The sequence below is a fragment of the Triturus cristatus genome, chromosome 4_1 (genome assembly GCF_964204655.1).
Source record: "Triturus cristatus chromosome 4_1, aTriCri1.1, whole genome shotgun sequence".
In the NCBI taxonomy this organism is placed as follows: Eukaryota; Metazoa; Chordata; class Amphibia; order Caudata; family Salamandridae; genus Triturus; species Triturus cristatus.
Genome location: NC_140585.1, coordinates 1,014,725,289 through 1,014,746,101, shown reverse-complemented (window position 1 = coordinate 1,014,746,101; position 20,813 = coordinate 1,014,725,289). Strand labels below are relative to the sequence as shown.

At 50.0% G+C, this 20,813-nt stretch overlaps 1 protein-coding gene across 6 annotated transcripts in view; it reads left to right on the top strand.

The window, feature by feature from the left end:
• The window catches only part of LOC146855984 (transcriptional regulator QRICH1-like), a 234,324-nt gene that overhangs the window by 120,287 nt on the left and 93,224 nt on the right, over positions 1-20,813 (top strand). For all 6 annotated transcript variants that reach the window (XM_085653935.1, XM_085653937.1, XM_085653931.1 and 3 more), the window contains one exon: positions 15,275-15,429. In XM_085653935.1, the coding sequence (XP_085510061.1) occupies positions 15,275-15,429 (155 nt within the window). The remainder of the gene's footprint in view (positions 1-15,274; positions 15,430-20,813) is intronic.

The window sequence follows — 20,813 nt, the reverse complement described above, 5'->3', positions numbered from 1 at the left end:
GTATGGGCCTACAACCTTCCGGCCGGCCGCTAAAGTGACAGAAGCAAATGACATACATACAATGAGGCACTTGGCTTTGCAGAGACGATAAAGCAGGAGGTATCAACAACGTGGGCCACACGACTCTGAGCCCACAATACGGTTTCGTTTTATACAACACAACAACATAAAACCACACCCGCAAGGCAACCCGCGATCGAAAATGACGACACGTGCTCCTCAAGTGGGGGACCCCAACCATCCAAAGAAATCCAGAGAGGGGAAGGGAAACAGATCCGGGACTGGGAGAACAATGTGCCCGGGGCTGAGGGAGGGGGTCAACTAGGGGGATGGAGCTGGTGAAGCGGGAGGCAACAACGGCGGCTCGCAAATACCCCCGCGGTAGGCGTTCCAGGGGCCCCATATCTTCACCCATGCCCCAGGCTTACCCCGCGCCACATACACCACCTTTTCTCGGAACATGCACCAATCCATGTGTTCTTTCCAGGCCGACACCGCCGGGGGCCTCTGGGATCCCCACAGTTGAGCAATGTCACGTTTAGCTATCATATATCCCAGAGTCACCCATCGCGTCTGCGGAACCGAGTAATCGGTCGGTTCTCATCCAGGGGATACTCATCAATAGTCATAATCTATGAATAATCCCCGCCCATGTGCGGGATCCCGGAGCATATAGAAAATACATATATATAAATATATATATATATATATACATATGTGAAAACATATAAATGCAGCCTAATAATGTTCAAAACATGGCAATGCTGTAAATTACATATTTTTGCATAGTAGTGCCCCCGTAACCCGTAAGGAAAAAAGGAAGCATCAGGCAAATTATAACACAGCACTGCTTTATTGCCATAAAGCAACATGTAATTGTAGGCATTCGCCAGTAGGCTGCAGTAGAGTATCAAGAATCCAAGAAAACTGACACCTTGCCTTTAAGGCATTAGAGTAGGGGGACCGTGCCTTTAAGGCCTGCCCGTGACCCCCTGCTCCCATGATGCACTACAGGTGACAGTTGGGCCAGTTCTTTTTTCCGGCTCCTTCTGTGAGGATCCTGGAGCTTGAGCTCTTCAGTTTTTTGACTGAAATTTTGAATTACAGCTTTTTCTAGCTTTTTTCGACGTTTTCTGGCTTATAAGGGCTAATTCTGCTGGTTCCAGTGAATTTTCCAATTTTTTTCCAGTCAGAATGTCTCCTTTATTCAGGAAATGCCCTTCTTGTGGTAATAAAATGGCACTGTTGGATCCACACTCGGTGTGTATTGTGTGTTTACCATCAAAACACGATCCTGACCAGTGTCCCCACTGCCAGAAGTTCTCAAAGCGCACTCTGAGGGACAGAGAGCGCATTAAACTGCATGCAAGACTGGAGAAGGAACGAAGCCGTCGTGAAGGCGAGCATTCCTCATCAAGACCACCTTCTTCAGCTACGCAAGTACAGAAACGGCGACATACCAGCTCCCCGGGCTCCAAGAAGACCAGGAGTCCAAGAGGTTCGCCGTCGACGTCGAGGATGCCGGCGAAGAGGCAGAGAACTTCGGCGTCAAGGGATTCATCCCACCATCAAGAGTCTCCGCCGCGCAAAAGTAAGTCGGCGTCGAGAGGCGGCCCTTCGGGCTCGAAGGCTGCTAGTCTGGTGACATCTGAACTGTCTCCGTCGACGTCGAGGCTTCCGTCGACGTCGAGACACTCTCCGCCACCCTCGAGGGGGTCGACGTCGAGAGATGCGGCGACGTACATTCCGCCGCGAGTGGGCCGGTCGCCGTCGATGGTTACCCCCACTCGGCGACATAGAAGGTCGACGTCGAGAGGAAGATCGACGTCAAGAAGTCGACGTCGAGAGAGGTCGCCGTCAAGATCACCACGTCGACGTCGAGAGAGGTCGACGTCGAAGTCGCCCAGTCGGCGTCGAGAGAGAGGTCGACGTCGAGAGAGGTCGACGTCGAAGTCGCCCAGTCGACGTCGAGAGAGGTCGACGTCGAAGTCGCCCAGTCGACGGCGAGAGAGGTCGACGTCGAAGACACGGCCGACGTCGAGATCATCTAGCCGACGTCAGGTGCCAGAGCGGCATACCTCACACTTGCCGATGGTGACGCAGACGTCGACGACGTCAAGGGATTCGACGTCGAGGGCGAAGACTGGACCGCCCGCGGAGAGGTCCCCAGGAGAACAGTCATCATCTCCGGGACTGCACATCGTGCAAATATCTCCAGAAAGATCACCCGAGGCTCCAGAGCGGTTTGGACTGTCACCGCGCTGGTTACGAGATGTGGGCGCTGCCGCATGTCGGAGTCCGGGATCGGACTACTCCCGCATGTACTCCCCACCGCGCAGGAGTAAATCGCCTCCGAGGGATCCACGGCCAATTTCACCACGCCGGTCTCGTTCCAGGGACCGTCGCACCGCGCCAAAACGTCCAAGATCTCCGTCCAAGCGCAGATCAGGATCAAGGGCTCACCAAAGCGAACGCTCCCACAAGAGGCGACGCACCAGGTCGTCCACTGGGACTGCATCCACAAGATCCTCAGTCCGGGACTACTCTCCTACTTTTTCATCCACGCCTCCATCGCGAGTGTCCCCGGTGGATGACATTATAACTTTCTCGGACGTCCTGGGTAGAGGGGCGCAAAAGTTGAACATCGCACTGCACGCCCCTCAGGCACCCACTTCTGTGATCTTTGACACTTTACACCATCGGTCAGCTCCCAGACCTCTGCTCCCGTTGGTGCCAGGATTGTTAGAACCAGCGATGGCCACGTTCCTTACACCGGCTACAGTGGGCTCGGTCCCCTCGAGAATAGCAAAGAAGTACAAGGCTCCGGCCGAGGACCCTTTATTCTTGAGGGCGGACCCGCCAGCGGATTCGGTGATAGTGGCGGCGGCCATGAAGTCTCACTCAGCCTCAATATCTGCTTCTGTCCCCCCTGAGAAGGACAGCAAGCTGATGGACTCCTACGGCAGGAGAATGTGCAACACATCTGCTGCGCATATGAAGGTCGCTAGCGCTTCAGCCCTGCTAGGGAGGTATGATCGTTCCCTATGGGATTCCCTGGCCAGATTCGTGGAGAGATTGCCTAGGGAGGACAGGCAGGACTTCACGGAGATCCTACATGAAGGCGGACTGGTGGCAAACCAAGTAATAAGCGCAGCGGCGGATGCATCAGACCTAGCCGCGCATGGCTACTCCCATGGCATCTGCTCCCGCCGTTCGGCCTGGCTCAGATTAACAGCCCTCAAACCAGATGCGCAGAAAAGGATTCTTAACCTGCCGTTTAATGGATCATCGCTATTTGGAGCTCATGCGGACGACCAAATGAGCAAGATGAAAACGGAATTGGACACTGTAAAGGCTGTGGGACTGGAAAAACGCAAAGAGTTCCGCAAGCGCTTTCGCCAGGGCGACAAACGTGCTTTTCACCAGCGCGTTCAAACGCCCCAATGGTCCTCTCAAAACCAACAGAGGTCCCAGTTTCAGCAAAGGGGCCGGGGCAGAGGAAGAGGAAATGCTAAACAGCAGCAGTCCTCTAACAAGCAACCTCCCAAGCAGTGAAAACTTACTTCCTCCGCACTCGTTCGCCACTCCGGTGGGAGGAAGTGTCACCGCTCACCTGGCAGAGTGGAATACAATTACAAACGACAAATGGGTGCTGAGTATTGTAGAGCGTGGCTACTTGCTGAGGTTCAAATCTCCCCCTCCGCAGGTACCCCCACGGAAACAGCCACTCCCTCTCAGCCAAAACAAGCTTTTAAAGGACGAAGTTGCCACTCTCCTCTCCAAAAACGCCATAGAGGAAGTTCCAAACAGGCAGAGAAATCGGGGAGTGTACTCCCGGTATTTTCTTGTTCAGAAAAGAGGAGCGATCGGAGACTACAGACCCATCCTCGATCTCCGCCTACTCAACAGATTTCTCAGAAGGGAAAAATTCAGGATGCTAGCACTGCACCAGATCTTCCCACATCTACACCAAGGGGACTGGATGTGTGCCATCGATTTACAGGATGCATACTTCCACATTCCTGTCTCAGCGAAACATCGGAAGTTTCTCAGATTTCGCATCTTTCACCAACATTATCAATACAAAGTCCTGCCATTCGGCCTCAAGTCCGCGCCACGAACGTTCTCAAAGTGCATGGCGGTGGTGGCTGCATTTCTCCGCAAACGGAAGATATTCGTCTACCCATATCTAGACGACTGGCTCTTAAAAAGTTCCACCCCGGTTCAACTCCAGAGTCATCTCTCGTTCTGCCTAAACCTTCTACACTCGTTGGGCCTTCAGGTCAACTACCGGAAGTCGATCCTCAATCCAACTCAGCGGATCCACTACCTGGGCGCCTCTCTAGACTCCTCAAGCGCAAGCGTGTGTCCTTCGGAGGAGAGGTTATCCTCCATGCTGCAAAAAAGCTGCACGCTTCTCAGCACGGAATATCCCACAGCCAGACAAGTGTCATCTCTCCTGGGATCCATGGCCTCGTGCATCTACATCGTGCCCAACGCACGTCTGCACATGCGTCCTCTGCAACAAGACCTAGAGGATCAGTGGTCGCAGAGGACCGGCCGCTGGGAAGATCACATTACCCTTCATCAAGCCGCCAAAGATTCCATCCGGTGGTGGATGAAGCGCTCCCATCTGCTTCACGGCGTCCCATTCCATCAGGCGCCTCCGACACAGACGGTGGTCACAGACGCCTCCATGCAGGGCTGGGGGGCTCATATGGGCCGGCTTCAAGTACAAGGTCTCTGGTCCGCTACCGAGCAGAGCTATCACATCAACTTCTTGGAGCTACGAGCAGTCCATCTCGCTCTCAAGTCCCTGTACCCATCCCTGCAGACCAACTATGTTCAGGTTCAGACGGACAACACCACAACTATGTTCTATCTGAACAAGCAAGGAGGGACCAGATCACGGGTACTGTCTCTGGAGGCCCAGTCAATCTGGAAATGGCTTCTGGCGAGAAACCTGACGATCGTCGCTGTTCACCTGCCAGGGACCCTGAACGTGCAGGCGGACGGCCTCAGCAGAGACTTCGTCGAAGCGCACGACTGGGTGCTCAACGAAGGCGTCGCTCAAGACATCTTCCGCTTGTGGGGCATACCAGACATCGATCTGTTCGCAGACGCGGACAACAAAAAATGCCCCGTCTTCGCCTCCAGGTTCCCTCAACGGGGGTCGCAGGGGAACGCGCTTTTGATCAGCTGGTCGAGGACATTGCTTTACGCTTTTCCTCCTCTCCCTCTCATCCCGGCTGTGATTCAGAAGTTCTACAGGGCCAGAACTCGGATGATCCTAATAGCACCGGAGTGGCCCCGGCAGTGGTGGTACCCGGATCTACTCCAGCTGTCGGAGGTACCACAGAGGAGGTTGCCATGCCTGCCGAACTTGCTGACCAAGGACAAGGGGAGAGTGTTCCACCCCAATCTCCCCTCCCTCCGCTTGACGGCATGGCTCCTGAATTCATCCAGTACGGACATCTAGACCTTCCACCGGACTGTATGAGCATTCTTCGGGAGGCGAAGAGGCCCTCCACGAGGAAGTCGTATGGCTTTAAATGGAAAAGATTCTGCTTCTGGTGTAGAGATAACACCCTTGATCCGATCCGGGGTCAAGAACAGGTTATTCTCCCCTACTTACTGTACTTGGCGAAGTCTGGGTTAAAGTACTCTTCCATCAGAGTACACTTAGCTGCTATTACAGCCTATAGGAAGTCTCCTACCCAGACCTCATTCTTTCAGATGCCAGTGGTAAAGGATTTCTTAGAAGGGCTTAAGAAAGTTTACCCACCTGTGAGGTCTCCTTCCCCTTCCTGGGAACTGAACATCGTTCTCTCTAAACTGATGGGAGGTCCTTTTGAGCCGATTCATAAGGCCTCCTTGCAGCATCTGACCTGGAAGGCTGCCTTCTTAGTAGCCATCACTTCGGCCCGTAGGGTTAGTGAAATTCAGGCCCTCTGCTGCAAGGAACCTTACACGGTGTTTCATGCTAATAGGGTGGTGCTCCGTACTCATCCGAGCTTCCTGCCCAAGGTGGTTTCGGACTTCCATATTAATCAGGTGATCACGTTGCCCACCTTCTTTCCTCAGCCGACCACACCCCCGGAGAGAGCTCTACACTCTCTTGACCTCCGGAGGGTTTTGAAATTCTATCTAGCTAAGACCCTTACTCTTAGAAAGTCAGACAGGCTCTTTGTTAACTATGGACCCACTAATACCGGGCTGGCTGCGGCCAAGAGATCTATCTCTAGATGGATTGTCTCTTGTATAGCTTTGGCTTACCAACTGTCCCACAAAGTTCTGCAGGGTAAACCTAGAGCACACTCTACTCGGGGGAAGGCTTCTACGGTAGCACTCCTTCGCAACGTTCCCATGTCTGAGATCTGTAAAGCGGCTACATGGCGCTCAGTCCATACTTTCACGCGCCATTATTGCCTAGATTCAGACGCACAGGCCGACGCCCAGGTGGGGCAGGCCTCTTTGAGGAACCTATTCGCATAACTGTAATGCAAGATGTGTTTTTTAATGTATGTTTTAACTGCTTTGTTGCTCGTCCGCGAGACTTTGGGTATGGGCTTGCTACTCTATTCATAGATTATGACTATTGATGAGTATCCCCTGGATGAGAAGGATTAGTTACTTACCTGTAATCCTAGTTCTCATCCAGGGGTATACTCATCAAAGTCATAAGCGACCCACCCACCTCCCCGGACGAGCAATGTTTTCTCTTTAAATAAGTGATGTATGGAAGGCAGATCTACTCAGGTGCGGAGGCACCGCCAAAAAGAACTGGCCCAACTGTCACCTGTAGTGCATCATGGGAGCAGGGGGTCACGGGCAGGCCTTAAAGGCACGGTCCCCCTACTCTAATGCCTTAAAGGCAAGGTGTCAGTTTTCTTGGATTCTTGATACTCTACTGCAGCCTACTGGCGAATGCCTACAATTACATGTTGCTTTATGGCAATAAAGCAGTGCTGTGTTATAATTTGCCTGATGCTTCCTTTTTTCCTTACGGGTTACGGGGGCACTACTATGCAAAAATATGTAATTTACAGCATTGCCATGTTTTGAACATTATTAGGCTGCATTTATATGTTTTCACATATGTATATATATATATATATATTTATATATATGTATTTTCTATATGCTCCGGGATCCCGCACATGGGCGGGGATTATTCATAGATTATGACTTTGATGAGTATACCCCTGGATGAGAACTAGGATTACAGGTAAGTAACTAATCCTTCCCACACATTCAGCAAGCATCTCCTCGCTTCAGGCAACAGCGCGACATGTGTAACCGCTCGCAGGACCTCATGCACACCACGCCAGAATCGCTCCACCCTCGGACATTCCCACAGAATGTGCAAAAAAGTCGCCAAAGCACCACACCCACGCTTACACAATCCATCCTCGGCATAGCCCATACGCAGAAGCCTTGGCCCCGTCATATACACCCGGTGGAGTATCTTAAGCTGGACGAAGCGAAGGCGAGCCGGGATGGCCACCTCCTTCGGAGAGGCCACCGCGGAAATCCAGTCCTCGTCGTCCAACTCCAGCCCATCGGCAACCCAAGCCTCGCGGAGGCCAGTCAGTAAGCCCGAGCGGTCATTTATCAATTTCTTGTAAATGAGGGAGATCGTGCTGTCCGGAACGTGGCCATCTAGCACTCTATCCTCCAGGGGGGAGGACTCTGGGATGGAGGCCACGTCTGGGAAGACGGAACCCAATGCGTGACGGACCTGCAGGTAGCGAAAGTATTCACTGCCCTGCAGCTGAAACTCCGCCTGCAGCGTCTCGAATGTTTTGAATCCTCCCCTCGTCCAGAGATCTCCCACTGTACTGATGCCTATCATGTCCCACCTCTCGAAGCCCTTCGAGGTCCACAAAGAGCCCAGCCTCTCCGACGCATACAACGGTGACGCCCGGGTCAAACGGTCCTTCCATCCCATAGCTGCATTAGCCGCGTGCCATACTCGCACCATGACACGCGTGGGTCCCGTCAAGCGGGAATCGGGCACGCTAGTGTAGAGCGCTCGATTGTAGTCGCCACTGGGCAGGAGCATTTTGTCCATTTCAAATGCCGGGTTTAGGGCGGGCCCATAGAAGCCGTGATTAATTGCAGCTAACTGGGAGGCCCAGTAATACCGCTTAATATCCGGGAGGGCAATCCCTCCGTCGTACCACGGGAGCGTCAATTTTGCCAGGGCTATACGCGGCCTCCCGTCCCAAAACAGACGGCGCTGTAAGCTTTCCACCTCACGGAAGTAGCGCGCCGGGACCAAGTCCATAGTGTTCTGGAGAGCGTACAGAAAGCGCGGCAATGACATCATCTTGAACAATGCCGCCCGGCCGAGCGGCGAAAGCGGCAAGCGCCGCCAGCGCGCGACGTCCTCCTTCAAGCGCTGGAGGGGGGGAAGCAAATTTCGCTCGTAGCGGGCCACCGGGTCCAGCGTAATATAGACCCCCAGGTATCGAAATCCCTGCGAGGCAATCTGGATCGGACAACCCCGAGGGAGGACAGGAGCCTCCCCGGAAAGCACATAGACACAGGATTTAGCCCAGTTGATGACAAGGCCTGAATTACGGCCAAAGGAGCGCAGAACATCGACCAGGACAATCAGTGATTTGCGCGGGGAGGCTAAGTACAAAAGGATATCGTCAGCGTAGAGGGACACGCGGTCCTCATACTCGGGGGTCCAACGGAGACCTCGGATAGAAGGGTGCCACCGCAGCCACTCCGCCAGGGGTTCCAAGGCCAGTGCAAAAAGGAGCGGCGACAGGGGACAACCCTGTCGCGTGCCCCGTCCCAGCACGAATGGGGCCGAGACTCGACCATTCACCACCACCTGTGCCAATGGGTCCGAGTACAACAATTTGACCCAACTGATGAATCCCGGGCCAAATCCAAATTTCGCCAGCATCGCCCAGATGTAGGGCCATTCGAGCGTGTCGAACGCCATGGTGGCGTCCAAGGACGCCAAGATGGCCGGCTCCCGCACGAACGGAACACGCGCGAGCACCCCGTGCAAGCGCCGCAGATTAAGGGCCGTATTGCGATGGGGAATAAAGCCGGACTGGTCTTGGTGGACCAAATCGCCCACCACGCCGACCAGCCGATTGGCGAGCACCTTGGCGAGGATTTTAGGCTCCGCGTTCAAGAGCGAGATAGGCCGGTACGATGTAACCCGGTCTCGCGGTCTCCCCTCCTTGTGGATAACCACGATGGTAGCCAGACGCTGGTCCGGCGGGAGGGAGCCCCGCGAGTGGGCCGCAAGGAACATTGCGCGGAGGTGGGGTGCCAGTACATCCGGTCGCAGTTTATACAACTCGATAGGAATGCCGTTCGGGCCCATGGCCTTGCCAGAAGCGACCGAGCGGATGGCGAGGGCAATTTCGTCCGAGGTGGGGGCGGCATCCATCAACTCCCTGTCCTCCATTGAGAGGGAGGGCAGCGCGATGTCACGCAGCAGGGCATGGGAATCCTCCTCCGGGCAGGGAGAAACCGGGGAATATACCCCGCGGAAATAATCCGCGAAGCAAGAGACAATGCCTTCCGGCTCAGTAACACGTACACCATCCATTCTCTCAATCAGCGGGACCACACGACTAGCTCTCTCCTTCTTATCCAACCACGCAATCAACTTGCCAGCCTTATCACCCACATCATACAATCGCCCCTGTTGCTCTCTGCTGAGGCCCCTGGCCGCCTCCGTGACGAGGGACCTATAGGCCGCCTGCTTAAGGTGTAGAACGTGCAGCGCAGCGTCAGTCACCCCACTCCCCAGATCACCCTCCAGTTCAGTAATTTCGGCCTCCACCCGGGTCACCTCCTCCTGTGCGCGCCTCCGGGCATGGGAAATAAAGGAGAGGGCCTCCCCTCTAAGCACTGTCTTGAAAGCCTCCCACAGGGAGATGGCCGACGGGACAGACCCCACATTCTCCTCAAAATACCGTTGCAAGGATTTAATCAAGTCAGCACGAATAGTGGGGTCGCGCAGGTACCAGGCATTGATTGGAGCTACCCTGCCCTCCCCCCTCGGGAAGACATCAAAGTGCAACAGGAGTGGGGAATGATCTGAAATACCCCGCGCCAGATGGCGCACCTCCCCCACTCTCCCGGCATAGGCCGCAGGGACAAGGACATGATCAAGCCGCGAAAGGCTACCATGGGCCCCCGAATGGAAGGTGTATTGCAGCTGAGTGGGATGCTTTAGACGCCAACAGTCCACCAATCCCAGTGTGTCCAAAAGGCCAGACAGCCACGCTTGTGCCCGGGGGAGGTCCCTAGGGGGATAGCGATCCATAGTCCCAGAGGCCACCGCATTGAAGTCCCCCCCAACCACCAGAAGCCCCCCCGGAAGGTCAAGCAGGAGGCGTCCCAGGTCCGCAAAGGTGGTGGACTGTAACCCCGGTGGGACGTACACTGAGACAAAGACGACTACTTTGCCCTCCATTCTCCCCACCAAGACAGTGTAACGTCCCCTCTCATCATGGCGCACCTCGTCTATTTCTAGCGGGAGCGAGGTCTTGACCATAATGCCCACCCCTCGTGAGCCTGATGTGAAGCCCGAGTGGGCCACCAAACGATAGCCACGTCGATTCATGGCACAAAAGGAGTTACCAATGAGGTGTGTCTCCTGCAAAAAGACCACATCAGGCGAAATTCGTTTCAGATATTGCAGGACCACACCCCGCTTAATCCTATCACCCAGTCCGTTAACGTTCCAGGACAACAAAGTCAGGTCCCTACCCCCCATCACATACAGAAGCCATCATTTGTCCCCCCGAGAGCATCTCAAAAACACCAATACAATGAAGGGTTTGCCTTGCGGTAGAAACGAACCACACCCCACCCCAACCCACCCATCCCAACAGAACTCCCCCCACCCTGCACCCCTGCATGAGCCCAAACAGCCCCCCCAAAGTGCAGTGTGCCTGTCGCCCCATAGAAAGAAAACTAACTAGTCCCCCAGAGGAGGAGGGAGATCCCCCAAGAGACCCCACACGACCTCCACAGGAGGGGAACTTACCCTAACAGTCAATGGTGACAATAACACAGTCCAGAGCAAGGCCTACCATTAGTCCCTCAGTCCTGATCCGGCGGGCCCTCCCCACCAACCGCTCCCCCCCCACCCCCCCGGCCCCGATCTCCGGGCAAAGTGTCCAGCCAGTCCCCGGCCGCCTCGGGACGATCAAAAAAGTGCGTGCGGCCATCCACCTCCACCCTCAGCTTAGCCGGAAAAAGCATCGCATATTTGAGATTCAGGTCCCGTAGGCGACGTTTGACACCGAGAAAGCTCAGTCTCTGCTTTTGGACCGCCGGAGTAAAGTCAGGATAGAAATTTACATCCATATTGTCAAGTCTGACCGGCCCTTGTAGCCTGGAAGTCTGCAGGATAGCGTCCCTGTCCCGAAAATTGAAAATCCGGGCGATGAGAGGCCTCGGAGGGGCTCCGGCCTTAGGCCTACCCCCGGGGACCCTGTGGGCACGTTCCACTGCAAAGAATTTACTCAGCCCCCGAGGCTGGAGATGGGTGAGGACCAAGTCCTCCACAAACAGATCCGCTGCCTCTGCCTCGCGTCCCTCCGGCACCCCGATAATGCGGACGTTGTTTCTCCGGGCCCGACCCTCGGAATCCTCCAGTCGACGATGCATCAGGGCGCTCGCCTGGCCAAGCCTGCGCACCTCCTGTTGGAGGGCCGCCACGTCAGATGTGAGGCCCGAGGTAGAGTGGGCCAAAGAATCGACCCGGTCATTTGTTTTTGACAGATCGGCTCTCACGAGGCCCACGTCCACGAGGACCGAGTCGATCTTCTGCGCCAGAGTGTCAAAGCGCTGGTCCACCGAGGCCTTCATCTCGGCGATGGCGCCCATGACGTCTCGGAGGGTCAGGTCCGTGGGCAGAGCAGGAGCATCAGTCGGGCCCGTAGGGGACCTACGCAGCGCCTCTGGAGATCCCTTCTGGAGGGTGTAGCGGTCCATGTTGTTGGATTGATGGGCCGCGCCACGACGGGTCGACTTCACCTTAGCCCGGTCGCCATCTTGTTTTGTGGCCATGGTCGCGGTCCCCAAATCGAGCCAATCTCCTCAAAAAGGGGGTAGACAATCCCGTTCAAGGGCTCTGGGGGGGGGGCGACCACCGCTCCGCAGGACGGACCGCAGCCGGCGGGCCGGCAGGGCACCCCAACGAGGCCACACCACCGCACACCGCTTCGCGACCCTACCTCGCCTGGCAGCAAGGAGGGCGCAAAAGCGAAAGTGAAAGTGCGGGGTGCGCGAGTCGCCCAGCCTTGCCCGCCGCTGTTATTCACTTTGTCGCCGGATCGCCCCACAACTCTAGTAGGGGGGGCCGGTGTGGAGAAGGCCGCAAACCTTAATCGGTGCTCCCGCCGGTGTCCGAAGTCCGAATTGAAAACGGAAAACGGGCGTCACCTCAACTCGGGTTCACAAACACAGTCCCCTCATCTAGGACAGGATTCGGTCAGGATTTATGCAGGAGGTCGCGGAGGTCCTCGGGAGCCTCGCACCTACGCGGCCATCTTGGGTGCGCGCTAGGCTCCTCCTACGCTCCATATCTAATGGGCATCATAGGGCCCTGCCTGGTTCGATGATGAATGTATGAAGTCACTTAAAAAGCTTCATCTGGCTTTAAAGACAAAACCCAGAGACCAGAATTTGGTGAAGTCTCTAAAACAGTCATATGAAAAAGCAAGGCTGACAAGGCTAAAACTTTTTTAAAAAGTAGTGGTGGGAAAGATTACAAAGGGCGGCCGTATTAAATGGCTCACAGGATTTAGGTTCACTGATCAATGCTCCTTTTCTTAAAGATTAAACAATGCTGACGACAGATACTCATGTGGACAGGGAGGCGTGGGTTTCACATTTTGAAGGACTGTTTGGTAGATTGCAGGAGGTAACTGTTCAGTCCCCCTCTCTAGTACCATTTATATCAGGAGATATTATACTCTTTACTCTGGAAGAAACAAGACACGCTCTTAACCAATGTGAAAGAGCGAAGGCACCTGGACCCGATGTTGTCCCAACTGACTTCATTTTAGATAATCAAGATCTCTGGGCCCCGCTTCTTACGAAAGTTTTTAATACAATTGCCCGAATAGGTGCGTCGCCTTCATGGAAGACGACTGTAATTGTACCCATTTACAAAAAGGGGAACAAAGCAGTACCAAAAAATTATAGGCCTGTATCTTTATTAGATTCAACTGCTAAATTAATGGGCCGGCTACTTTTAAACAGGTTGGAGGAATGGGCTGAGGAAAAGAACTTAATCATCCCATGCCAATACGGCTTCAGAAATGGAAAGGGTACTGTGGACCAGTGTTTAAATTTAAGCCTAATAATAGCTAAATACACGGCGGCTAAGAACGGTCATTTATACCTTGCCTTCATTGATCTGTCGGCAGCTTTTGACTGCGTGGCACAGTCTAGGCTCTGGCAGATCATGGAGGCAATGGGAATTGAGACGCAGATCAATAATGTAATTTGTTACCTGTATGCCGGAGCCACAGCCTGTGTTCGGTTTGGCAAGGGAGGAGAGTGCACAAGACACTTTAAAATCAACAGGGGTGTGAGGCAGGCGTGCGTCCTTGCCCCCTTTTTATTTGCCATATACACTAACGCTGTAGAATCCTCATTGTTACGGTCTACCACTGACATTCCTTTTATTAATTCTCTTCCGGTCCAATACTCCTCTATGCCGACGACGCGGTGATCCTTGCACACATCGGCAATGTGCTGCGTCAACTCATGGAGGAGTACACAAAACTAATGAACAACCTGGACCAGAAAATTAACTATTCTAAGTCCTTTGTCCTAGTGGCAGGCCCAAAGCAGCAGAAACAACCACAAATGTATGTCGAAGGGGTGAAATTAGACGTTGTATTTAGGGTTAGTGTTCGATCGAGATACTAATTGGAGAAATATGGTCTCAAATAGGGGAGCATTGATGGAAAAAAATATTGGGGCCCTTTTTAGATTTGTGAAAAAACTTGGGACCAAACCAATTGAAGTGATAAAAAAGGTCTGAGGCAAAAACTTTATCTATCGCCTCTTATGGTGCAGCTGTTTGGGGCATCTCTGATGCCTCTAAACTGCAGCACATAGAAGATGCCTTTCTGAAACATCTGGTTTCCCTACCCCAATCGTGTTCTAATTATAACTGCCACTTGGAGTTGAGAGTTCCTTACATTGACAAGATTTGTATTGCACCAATTATGATGTGGCACTCAGTTTGGGGTAAAGAAACCCTCTCACTGATTAGAGATATTGTAAACGACCTCCTCAAACTGGATGGTGCAAGTAAAATAAGATGGCTAAGTTGTGTTGAATCAAATCTTCGGGAGGTTGGTCTGCATTATCTCTATGAGGATCCAAAGATGTGCCGGTCAATATCCAAGAAGGAACTGAAAACTCATCTATTGGTACATCTACAGGCGAAGAGACACAATATTAATTTTAATCTTTCTACAATTAGATTATACTGCGCTGCCCCAAGCATAAGTCTAACTAATATAAACTCTACTTATCTATTGTTCGTCACAAACCTTCAACATAGATACATTTTAATGAGATTTCGTCTAAATGATATACCCCTTATGTTAGTCCATCCACCCAAAACATATGCGATTACTGCACTCCATTTTTGCCCTTGCGACAAGCGATCACTCCAGAAGCATCTCCATTTTTTATTCTTTTGTTAATTTTATAGTGAAGAAATAAAAAAATTAATTGTTCCCCTTATTAGTAAAATGAATTTTAAACAATGTTGTGTGACTTTATATCATCTAGAGTTAATGTCTGAACCTTTTACCTGTTTCTCTTTGGCCTCCTTTCTCTTATCTGCTTTGAGCAAAAGAAGATCAAACAGCCATTTTGATATTTAATATGCAATTTAAGGCATTGGGTTGTGCAATATTTTTGTATACTTACAAGCAAATGTTTTTAGCTTATGATTATCAATTATGTTCGAATACTTGTCATTTAAAATTTTTTATAATAGCTCTTTTTATTTCTGCATATATATCTGTAGAATACTTTTTATGCCGATGTTGTGTTGGCGAAATAAAGTTATTTCTGACTGAGTAATAGTGATATTTCGTTGAATGTCTTCATGCTCAGTTTGGTAATCCCTCCTTCTCTTTTTGGACATGAACATGCATTGAGCAGAAGGAAAACATGGTAGTAATGTCATTGATAATTGATACTAAAATGAAGGTAACCAAATGATTCAGAAATGCTGTTTTTGTAATTCTAGGGAGAAAACCAATCATTTTTGGAGAAGATGTTCTGTCTGTCCCAATAGCAGAACTGAATTACGGACTATGCCTAATGACCAAAGAAGCCAGACAGCAAGATGGTTCTCCATATGAAGCAGACATGTTATACTATTTATTTCTTTGTATTCAAAAGGTAACCACCGTTTGTATCTTTTTTAATTGTATCTGTCAAGACTATATTTTTTACGCAGCCTGAACATTTGTAGAATATTTGCAGTCATCTAAAAATATAGATGTGAAATAGGACCTGTTTTTGTCTTGCATGTACAAATGTCAGTTCAGTGAAACGACATGGAAAGTGTATTTTTTTCGTCCTGATAAAAATTTTGAAGTGTGGTCTGTCCCATTATTCGATTTATGATTGCCTAGTTGTGAAGTCTTATAGTTCTACTCTTACTTGATTTTATCATGCGGTCCTATTTTCTTTTATTATACATCACCATCCTTTCTGTGTTCACTTTTCTTTCCTCATCGCGTCTGATCTCCACACTTGACCAACCCTGTCTTTGTCTCAACTTAAGCACATGCAGGCATATGCATCAAAGCTTTTTGCGATAGCAAACGGAGCGAATTGCAGAAATCTGCCGTTTGCGATCGCAAAAATAGCTTTTGCGATGCATGAAACAACTTGCCACTCGCAATTTAAGAAATCGCAAATTTTTGTGATTTCTTAAATTGCGATTGCATTTAAGGAATCGCAAATTGCGATTCCTTAACTGCAATGCAAGATGCCTTTAAAAATAGCGATTTCGCTATGTGGGCCCGCTATTTACCGTGGAATCATACCACATGGTAAATAGGGAAAACTTTGAAAAATGCACTAGAGTGCATTTTTCAAAGTCGTAGGTTACACACACACATGTCCTTTGGACATGTGTGTGCGCAACATTTGTGCACAGATCGATTTCAGGGGTGCAACAGGGTGTCGTCTTGACACCCTTGCACCCTTGAAAATGCATTCTCAATTTGCGATTCTCTAATTGAGAATCGCAAATTGAGAATGTCTTCCCATTGATTCCTATGGGCCTCTTGGCCCATAGGAATTAATGGGGAGGTATTCCTTAATTGTGACTCGCAATTTGGGAGTCGCAATTAAGGAATGTTTAGAAATCGCTATTTTTCCAGCGATTTCTACATGCATAGGCTTTTGCGATTCCTTAATTGCGATTCCTTAATCGCAATTAAGGAATCGCAACAGCCAATATTGATGCATGTGCCTGATGGTGATTTCTTTCTTCTCTTCACTGATATACAGGTGATCGCTCAAAAATAGCTGCAGCTTTTCTGATGCCAAGAGGAAATGTATTTACAAACGTTTTCAAATATATATTTATAAATGTTTACGTGTCCGCATAATCTATAGAGTAAACACATTTGCATATTTTGCGTACTGAAATATAAAGCTATTTGAGTATAGTATAAACGCCATAAGAATAAGATGCAAAATCTAGAGTTGATCAGGAGGGAAGGGAAAGGAACTACATAACCTGTACAGGATCACAAAATACAGAGATATGAGGGAAACAAGATCAACAGATCTGAGGTAAGGGACTTTAAGGTTTAATATACTCTACAATTTCGGTACATTGAGGCAGGGGCTCAAATACATATGAGAAACGGCTGTTGGGTAAATTCAAATGTATTAAATATTTTACTCTGAAAATTGCTAGTAATGCATTTAGGCATAAATAACGAATTGCCAAGACATTGGTGAGTTTTTGGGCAAGGTTGATGGGGTGACTAATTGAAAGAGCAATTGCTTTGCCATCAGGGGCATGTTTTAAGAACGTTTTGCCAATGCCATGTACAACTGTATGGAAAAGATGACATGAGGCACAGACCGACAAGCCTGTCTCCTCCTTATTTCAGCTTTCCCACACTGTTTAATGCCTCAGGCACTCTTTATGATAGTACTAGAAAACTCGGTAGTAAAGAACAGGTGTGAATTTGGTTCCGTGGACAGGTGAAATGTAGAAAACTGTTGATTTGTTTGTGTGTGTCTGTGTGTCTGTGTGTCTGTGTCTCGAATTAGGTTAATGTTGCAGCTTTTGTGTCACGAAAAAGTGACTGCATCAAGATTGGAGCCATTATTCCTTTACCTGGATCCCTTGCACTATATCAGTCCAATTCAAAGGATCATGCATAACCTTCAAGGCCCTTGTCTTGTCACAGATTATGCAAATTACCTATAATGTACCTGTGGCTAGGAGACTCTTCTTCCTGGCAGTGTGTTCTGGCCAAGAAGTGTACTGAAGAGTTGGGTCTGTGTGTCCATCATTTGTACCTGGTAGCCACTTTGAAGTGGTGGAAGCTTCGAGAGGTTTCTATTCCTTCTGAGGGGTCAGGCATCCCCTTCCTCCCTGTCCTGGCCCCAGCTTGACTGGTGTCACAAAAAACTAGTGACAAACTGTAATGAATACACTTAGTCGTTAAATTAATTGATAAAGAATTTATTGAAGTGCTCAACCGGACATCTTAAACGCGCCCTGTCCGGAGCGAACAGCCAATTCAATAACAGTCCTAACGTACATATCTTTGAACGCTAACACCAGTTCTTAACTGTAGTAGACTCGTGAGAGAATACACGAGCGTGCACATTTCAAAGATATACATGTAGACGAGTGCACAGGCTTGCGCATTTTAAAGATAAACATGTTCTCGCTCTGCTTTGTTCTCGTGATGACCAAACCAAGAGGCACGCGAACAAAGCAGAACGAGACATGAAACACTACACATCTCCTCCTTTACACAAAACAAAAGAAATTAATCACATACATAGTCACCCAAAGAGACAGGGCGTTTGATAATTGGTTTAGCTCTAGCATTGACATCCCTATTTTGAGACGAAACCTGTTGACCATTTGTTTTTTTTAAAACAAGGCGTTGACGTGGAACTTCAACTGAGTTATTTATCATACTGGATTGAGCAGTAACAGAACTGTTGAGCTTGGGAGGGTTACATAATGCAACTCTCTTCAGGCTCCAACACTTCCCATCATCCAAAACAACTGCATTTTTCCTTAAAGCCACTATGCACTGGGGAAGGAAGAATTTGCTGACTCCTTTCTTCGTAAAACCAGGTTTTTTTATTTGAACCCATTGACCAACAGAAAGACTGACCTGTTTTGTACAATGTTTGGTATCATAGAATTTTTTATACTTATCATGTTTGATGGATAAGTTATTTTTAACCTCAACAGAAGACCAATATACTTTACCAGAATTTTTAATCCACCCAGGGTACCATTTAGCCCTCGGTTTCCTTCCCCTCATGAGCTCAAATGGGGAAAACTTTGTTGAATCAGCAATGGCAACTCTGTATGCCCACAAGGTTTTAAAGATTCGAATTTCCCAGGGAACATTATTTTGACATGCTAACTGAATGGCGCCTTTTAAAACCCTGTTGTACCTCTCACCTAAACCATTGACACTTGGATCATATAAAGAAGTGGTCTTGTGTGAAACCAGATTCCCAGACCTGAGGCGGAAGCCGGGTTCTGGAGGTACGCTATTCTGTTTTAAAATTGTGTAAATTGCTTTAATTTGTTGAACAAAGAACTTTTAAAAGCTTACCTGACCACTCTATTTCGCCCTCACACCACGCAGCCGATTGAACGCTGCTGCGGTGATTGATTGTTTGCTGTCTTTCAGCGGCCGCCATCGCAGGCGTGCTCGCTAGCCACGCCCCCTTGAGGCCACGCCCCCTTCTTCCCCTTTATCATGTGCCTTGGCAGGAAGCGCAGCGGACGAGCGCAGCGGGAGCGCCGTTTGCGCGCCGAAGGCGCGCCTAAGGCGAGCCCGTCTGCGCCCGTCCGGGCCCGTCCGCGCCTGCACGGGCCCAGGGACCAGGCAGAATGAAGAACTCATCAGGTATTCCTCTCTCAATTTGCATTCTCTTCATAATCCCGCTTTTCAACCCCTCGACCCGTCTACACACGCTCGCCTAAAGGCAAGCAATATTCTTTCTCACCATTACATTCAAGAATCGACCCCTATCTTATCCCATGGATCTAAATCTAATAAACCCCCCCCCCCCCCCCAACCCAATCTCCGGACCCTCCGATGTCTCTATCTTAACACCAGATCTCTGGTTAAACATAAACTAGATATATTTATGCTCCTGAAGTCGGACAGTCCTGACATTCTATTTGTCACGGAGACTTGGTTCACTACAGACTCCCTGCCAGATATACTCACGGCCTTACCTTCAGATTATTACATCCTGTCAGCAAATAGGAAATCAGGAAAAGCTGGGGGAGGGGTTGCCGCCATCATTCATAAGAACCATACGTTTACCATCTTACCTCCCCTAGACTTACCAGATACGGAAAACTTAGTCTTCAAATCTGACAACGATACAGGCACCATGGCGCTAGTATTGATCTACCGACCACCTACATCTATGCCCTCCTTCCCAGCTTCCTTGTCTGAGCAAATAGCGGGTCTAGTCGTCGACTACGACAAGGTCATGGTCATAGGGGATTTCAACTACTGGTACAATAACTCGGAAGCTGGATCTCACGCCACAGAACTTTTTGAGCTTCTCTCTAATTTAAACCTCCACCAATACGTCTCGATCCCTACTCATGAAAAGGGACACATCTTAGACCACATCTGGTCTCACAACATCTCTATCTCCTGTCCCACGGCCTCACCATGCATATGGTCTGACCACTATCTATTGCAATTCTCTATCACCACTCAGGGTCACCCTAAAAATCAAGCGCCCCTGGGGGGGTTAGCCAGGAAATGGAGATCCCTAAATCTCCAAGAGTTCCTCTCCACCCTGACCAATTCCATCCCCACCCAGAGACCAGACATCAATCTGATGGACAAAGCACACACCGAGTGGCTCCGCTCTGCATGTAACGAACACGCTCCCCTCACCATGTTCTCTCGCGCCCGTCGTATGGACGCCCACAGATGGTTTTCCTCTGACTTAAAAAAGCAGAAACTTGAACTTCGCCAATTAGAGAGGAAGTGGAGACATGGCTACCACGCCATAGACAGATCATCATACAAGACAGCCCGAAAAAATTATAAAGACTCCATCCTATCTGCTAAAGCAACCTTCTTCTCAGACAAAATCTCCAACGCTAAAAACAAATCACGGGAAATCTTCAGAGCCGTAAACGATCTATGCAATAACTCTAGAACCTCTCCCTCTAAACCTGCATCACAAATGATGTGCAATCGACTCAACGATTTCTTCAAGGAGAAGATAGATATCATAAAAAACAGCATCCAAACCAACCATGCTGTGGCAGACTATCCGGACATTAGTAGAAATACTAATACCCGCATATACTGAAAGAAGTCTATGCCGCACTCCCTCAGGGCATACTCCCCAATTTGAACACCTCCCTGTCACAAGGAATAGTACCCGATTCTTTTAAAAATGCCACCCTGGTCCCTCTAATCAAGAAACCAGGTGCCGATCCCTCTAACCTTTCAAACTACCGCCCCATTTCCCTTCTCCCCTACGGCGCAAAGCTGCTGGAAGCCTATGTAACCAGC